Raw genomic sequence first — 6,842 nt, forward strand, 5'->3', positions numbered from 1 at the left:
ATATGGTCACCACTGGCTACATGTGGCCATTTGAATTTAAGTTATTAAAATTAAATTTAAAATTCAGTTCCTCACTTGTACTGGCCATATTTTAAGTGCTCAATAGCCACAGGTAATTAGTGGCTCTCATATTGGGCAGCGTAGATATAGAACATTTCCATCATCCCAGAAAGTTCTATTGGACAGCACTGCTGTACATTAAAAAGACTAAAAATTATGAGAATAAAAAGACAAGCCACAGACTGGGAGAAATTCTTGCAAAACACATATCCAATAAGGACAATTAGCCAAAACATACAAAGAATTCTTAAAACCCAACAATAAGAAAACAACCCAATCCAAAAAATGGGCCAAAGATCTTAATACACACCTTACCAAAGAAGCTACGCAGGTGCAGTTAAGTACATTAAGGTATGCTCACTATCATGTCACTAAGGAATTTCAAATTAAAACAGTGAGTTCCACTACGTACCTAATAGAATAGCTAAAAGCAAAACGATGACACCACCAAATGCTGACAAGGATGTAGAGCAACAGGAACTCATTCATTGCTGGTGGGAATGCAAAACAGAACCGCCATCTTGGAAGACAGTTTGGCAGTTTCTTACAAAACTAAAACATAGTCTTACATACAGTCCTGCTCCTTGCTATTTATTCAAGTAAGATGAAAACTCACGTCCACACAAAAACCTGCACATGAGTGTTTATAGCAGCTTTATTCATAATTGCCAAAGCTTGGAAGCAACGAAGATGTCCTTCAGTAGGTGAATGGATAAACTGTGGTACATTCAGACAATGGAATATTTTTCAGCACTAAAAAGAAATGAGCTATTAAGTGACAAAATGTAGAATAACATTAAATGTGTATCGCTAAGTAAAGGAAGCCATTCTCAAAAGGCTCCATACTACATGATTTTAGCCATATGACATTCTTGAAAAGACAAAACAATAAAGACAGTAAAAATATCAGTGGCTGTGATGGGGTTAAGGAAAGGAAGAGAGAGATGAATAGGTGGAGCATAAGAATTTTAGAGCAGTGAAACTATTCTGTGTGATACTGTAATGATGGATACATAATATTATATACTTTTCAAAACTCGTAGGCCTGTACAAAACCAAGAATGAGCCCTAATGTAAACTATGGACTAAATAATAATGTATCAATATTCATTCATCAGCTATAAAAAATGTACATACTAATGCAAGATGTTAATACTAGGGGAAATTGCCTCCTGGGGGGAGATGAGGAACAGGGGAATATGAGAGATCTGTACACTTTCTGCTCAGTTTTTCTGTAAACCTAAAACTGCTCCAAAAATAAAGTCTATTAATTAGCAGCAACAATGAAAAAGAGTAGAGTGCTCACAAGCACCTAGTACTGGCAAAGAGTAGATAATAAATGTTGATTGAATAAATGAACGAACAGATGAATTAGTCAGTTGATGAATCAATCGAACCCAAGCCTCCTGAGTCCCAGTTCAGTACTCCTTCTTCTACATCAGAGGTAGGATGAGGACATAATGTATTGTCAAAACCAAGATACTTGAGAGTGAAACGGGGTGCCATGGGTATAAGTCAGAACTATCCCAGAGATCACAAACTAGGAGTCTGTGAGCCACATCTTATCTCCAAAGTTGTTTTGGTTTAGCCTAACAGATTAATGTGCCATGTAATGTCATTTAAACATTTAAAGCAGTTGTCCACATTTCACACTATGAAAACTCTGTGTAAAGATGTGAATGTCTGACTTCTCTTGGAAAGTGGAAAGATCTGACCCACATTCCTGCTCACTAGTGATTGGCTGGAACCAAGTAGCAGCTGCCCGCTTTGTGAGCAGGTACCTTCCTGTTTGCCACAAATTTCACCTTTCCCTGTTGTATCTCCTACTCTAGGCCAAGTGTGAGTTTCCATTTCTCATCTTGCTGACACCATTTTGATGTTGTTTTCTTTTGTAATAGAGTTAAGAAAAAAGGAAATTATTTCTTACATTCAGGCCATTCTACAAAGTAGGGAAAAGAAAAAGGATCCAGAGGGATCCATATGTCTTACCCCCAGTCTGTTCTATTGACATCCAATATATTCTTGGCCTCTATAGACATTTGAGTTTGCCCCTCTGATCTGTACTCTGTGTCTCTCCAGGCTGCAGATATGCTGGCCTTTAGAATTTTCTCAGGCTGCCACCCACTGCTGGAAAAGCTAGATGTGAGGGGAAAACAATGGGCATTATTTAAGCTTACATTTTCATTGTTACCCAAACTCAATATTGCTCATCATCAACTTTTGGTGGAAACTATTTCTGTTGTTTTTCTTAATTGCCTCCAAATGTAACTAGAGAGTGAGACAGAGCAGTAGAGAACACAGCACCCACCTTTCCTTTCTGTGAACATGTGTCATTGGGACACTTGGACGTGGGATTTTGTTCAACTGTGCACTCACTCATTCATCAAGCTCTGGCTATTCTTAAAGATGGAAGCACCCTCGCTTCAGCACCAGGACCCCCTATAGGTCTCCTCAGCACAGTCAACAACACACGCAAAGGCTCACATGGAGATGGGAAAGTATGGATGGGACACATGTAAGCTAAGGTGTTAGATTTCATTCATAGGTACTCGGGAGCTGCTAAAGTTATTATGGAGCAGAGGAGGCATGTGATCACAGCTAGAATTGTGTGGGGGACAGATCCAGAAGTGGGAGCACCAGTTAAAAGGCTGTTTCAGTGACCTGAGTGATGGGAGCTATGGCTAAGGTGCAGAGAGGGGAACAGAAAAGAGAGGACAGATATGGAAGACATCTTGAGGTTAGATCTGGCAACTCATAAGATATGGAGAGTAAAAGATGAAGAATCAAAGATTATCCAGAGATTATGAACTTAAGGGTTGAAAACACCCAAGCCATGATCCAAAAAATTAACTTTTGCTTTGCAAAAGTTAGAAGAATGAAAAATCAGAATTCCCTGGCAGTCCAGTGGTTTAGGACTCTACACTTTCTCTGCCAAGGGTCTGGGTTTAATCCCTGGTCAGAGAACTAAGATCCCACAAGCCACACGGCTTGACCAATAAAGAAGAATGTGAAGACAAATTATATACTGAGATAAAATGCTTGCAAATCATATATCCAACAACAGATTTATATCTAGAGTATATAAAGAACTCTCCAAACTCAACAGTAAAAAAAAAAATCCAATTAATAAAAGACATGAAGAGGATATACAGACAGCAAATAAGTGCATGAAATGATGTTCAACATTATTAGCCATTAGGAAAATGGAAATTGAGACCACAATGAGAGATCCCTACACACCTATCAGAATGGTCAAAATAAAAACTAGTGCCACCACCAAATGTTAACAAGAACGCTGAGAAACTAGATCCTTCATACAGTGTTGGTGGGGTACATACCATGGAACACTACTCAGCAAACAAAAAGGAACTGACTTAATGCACACAACAGCCTTGATGGATCTTTAAGAGCATTGTGCTGAGTGAGGGGGAAAAAATCTCAGAATGTTTTATACTGTTAGGAGTTCATTTATATAACATTCTTGAAATTACAAAGTTATAGACCTAGAGACCAGATTGATGGTTGTCAGGGCTTAAAGATAGGGGGTGGAGGGGGGTTAACAAGGTGGCTTGAGGGAGGTCTTATGGTGATGGAATAGTTCTGTATCTTCTTGTGGTGGAAAATGAAAGTGAAAGTCACTCAGTCGTGTCCTACTCTCTGCAACCCCATGGACACACTCCATGTCATTCTCCAGGCCAGAATACTGGAATGGGTAGCCTTTCCCTTCTCCAGAGGATCTTCCCAACCCAGGGATCGAACCCAGGTCTCCTGCATTGCAGGCAGATTCTTTACCAGCTGAGCCACAAGGAAAGCCCAAGAATACTAGACTGGGTAGCCTATCCCTTCTCCAGGGGATCTTCTTGACCCAGGAATCAAACTGGGGTCTACTGCATTGCGGTGGATTCTTTACCAACTGAGCTATGAGGGAAGCCCTCTTGTGGTGGGGGTTATACAAATTTACACATGTGATAAAAATTTCATAGAATATATACACACACACAAATAAGTGCATATAAAACTGGCAAAATTTAAATATGGTCTGTGAATTATACCTGTGTCAATTTCCTGGTTTTGATATTAAATAATAATTATGTAAGATATTGCCACTTGGAAAAACTTGGTGAAGGCTACTTCTTGGTACTTTTTTTTACAACTTCCTATAAATCTATAGTAATTTTAAAATTACAGAGTTAAGTACTGCCCCCAAAAAAGGAATAAACTATTGATACACTAAAAATTTGCATGAAAATTAAAGGCATTATGCTGCTTGAAAGAATACAGCCTTAAAACATCACATACTGATGATTCCATTTATATAACATTCTCAAAAAGACAACACTTACGGTGATGGAGAATAGGTCAGTATTGCCAGGTGGTAAGAGGGGGAGGGGAGGATGTGACTGCAAAAAGAAAGCAGAAGAAATTTTGATGAGTAATGGGACCAATCTGTCTTAAGAATCTGACCTGTGTTAAAAATCATAGAACTGCACATAGCAAAGAAAGTCACTTTTACTGTATGTTTAATTTTTTTCCAAGTTTTTATTAATTGAAATTTTTTATTATAAATTTATTTATTTTAATTGGAGGCTAATTACTTTACAGTATTGTATTGGTTTTGCCATACATCAACATGAATCTGCGACGTGTATACACGTGTTTCCCATCCTGAACCCCCCTCCCAACTCCCTCCCCGTACCATCCCTCTGGGTCATCCCAGTGCACGAGCCCCAAGCATCCTGTATCATGCATCTAACCTGGACTGACAATTCGTTTCATATATGATATTATACATGTTTCAATGCCATTCTCCCAAATCATCCCACCCTCACCCTCTCCCACAGAGTCCAAAAGACTGTTCTATACATCTGTGTCTCTTTTGCTGTCTCGCATACAGGGTTATTGTTACCATCTTTCTAAATTCCATATATATGTGTTAGTATACTGTATTGGTGTTTTTCTTTCTGGCTTACTTCACTCTGTATAATAGGCTCCAGTTTCATCCACCTCATTAGAACTGATTCAAATGTATTCTTCTTAATGGCTGAGTAATACTCCATTGTGTATATTTAATATTGTATTAAAAATTAAACTAGATAGGCAAGTGGGTGCTGATTTTTCTTTCCTTCCTTTCTTCCATTCATCCATTTATTGAGCACCTACTATGTGTGAGGCACTGTGCTAGATATCAACCAAAAGTAAGGCAGCTAGGTCCTTGCCCTCATGGAACATCCTTCCTGTTTTAGAGTAGAAGTGGTCAGTAGGGTTTGGAGCCCAGTATTTTGGCTTGGGGAAGTAGGTCAAGAAGAAGACTGTGGAGGGACCAGTGCTGTAAGATTTCAAGTGGCTGCTTTTCCCTCAAAGATTCTTAGACCTGAGAGTAGGGGGAAATCCCCAATTCATCTTTCACAGGTGCTCATGAGAGAAAATGCTAAAAGGGTTGTACCTTGCTAAGCAGGGGAAGAAATGTTGGGGGTGTAGAAAGATCTGATGCAGTTAGTGAAGTATGGACTCTGAAAAGTATTACCCAAATTTGTGCGTGTGTGTATGTGTGGCTTAAAACAACCATTTGTTTAGCTCATGACTTTGTGAGTTGGCAATAGGGCTGGGTTCAGCTGAGCGGTTCTTCTGGTTTGGGCTGAGTTCACCTAGCACTGCAGTCAGCCAGCTGTCCAAGGCCTCACTCACATGCCTGGTGGGTGGCTGGTGGTTGCTGGGGTAAATGGACCAGATCTCTCTCACCATCCAGCAGCCTAGCCTGAGCTTGTTCCTATGTTGGTGAGTGGGGGCAGGCAGGGTTCCCAAGGACAGCAAGAGAACAAGCCCCAAAATGAAAGTGCCTTTTTTAACAGCTTTACTGAGGTATAGTTCACATATGTTACTTGAATTTGAATTTTGTTTTCTCTATTTGCAGGGAATCTGAAGCATGTGGTCTAGTTGACAAAAAGAGATCAAATTTCCAGAGCCAAAGAGCAGTGCCTATAATGAAGACAGCGTGTTTATGCGAGCAGTGTGTGGAATTTGTGACTGCAGGGGAAATTTGGAAGAAATTACTTCCTGAAAATTTCCAAGGGGCACCAAGTGGCAGCTGGCCTCCTAGCATGAAGCAGGCAGGCACCCCAGAGGCCTCAACTAGACCTAGGGGAAGACAAACATTTCCAACATTTTAAGTGTTTATTTTTAAAAAACACACAGATGCCGTTTTTAATCTTTGAAAATTATTTTTAGGCAAGTTGGGGAGGGGTATTTTTATTTTCTTAAAGGAGACAGATCAGAAGCTGGAGGAAAGCATGGAGATTTGGTTGGCAGTTGGTGGGGCAGTGGGGAGATGAGAGTCAGGGTTTAGGCCTCAGGATCATCCAGGTGGAACCTTGGGGGAGGGGGATCTGGTCACAGATGGGGAGAAATCCACCTATGTTGTTTTCAAGATTATGAATTTATTTTGTTTTTTAATAAAATCTTTGCAAACCTACCTCTCTTCCACTTTCCTCATTGTAAAGTACCACTGACAGCACACAGTCGTGAACATTTCCTCTCACTGAAGTATAAAGACTAACCCTGCTGCTTCCCTGTTCTGCCCTGCCCCACCCTGATAGGGTGGCTCTGAGTGCTGGATCCTGCTGAGGAACTAGTGTGTCTTCCACTAAGTCCCAGGGACAGAAAGCCAAACTCTGACCTGTACTGGGGCCTGACCAGAGCTCACAGGAATACAGGTGCTGCAACCTTGGGGAAGGCCTTCCTGGCTCCCCAGAGAGAAGCTATCCTGCCTAGGGAGTGACTCAGTG

At 40.5% G+C, this 6,842-nt stretch overlaps 1 protein-coding gene across 2 annotated transcripts in view; it reads left to right on the forward strand.

Moving 5' to 3' along the window:
- HDAC8 (histone deacetylase 8) overlaps positions 1 to 6,529 on the forward strand; it is a 238,984-nt gene extending 232,455 nt beyond the window's left edge. For both annotated transcript variants that reach the window (XM_061409713.1, XM_061409712.1), the window contains one exon: positions 5,972 to 6,529. In XM_061409713.1, the coding sequence (XP_061265697.1) occupies positions 5,972 to 5,980 (9 nt within the window). In that variant the 3' untranslated portion in view covers positions 5,981 to 6,529. The remainder of the gene's footprint in view (positions 1 to 5,971) is intronic.
- The last annotated feature ends 313 nt before the right edge of the window (positions 6,530 to 6,842 follow it).

This window comes from Bos javanicus, chromosome X (genome assembly GCF_032452875.1).
Source record: "Bos javanicus breed banteng chromosome X, ARS-OSU_banteng_1.0, whole genome shotgun sequence".
NCBI classification, from domain to species: domain Eukaryota; kingdom Metazoa; phylum Chordata; class Mammalia; order Artiodactyla; family Bovidae; genus Bos; species Bos javanicus.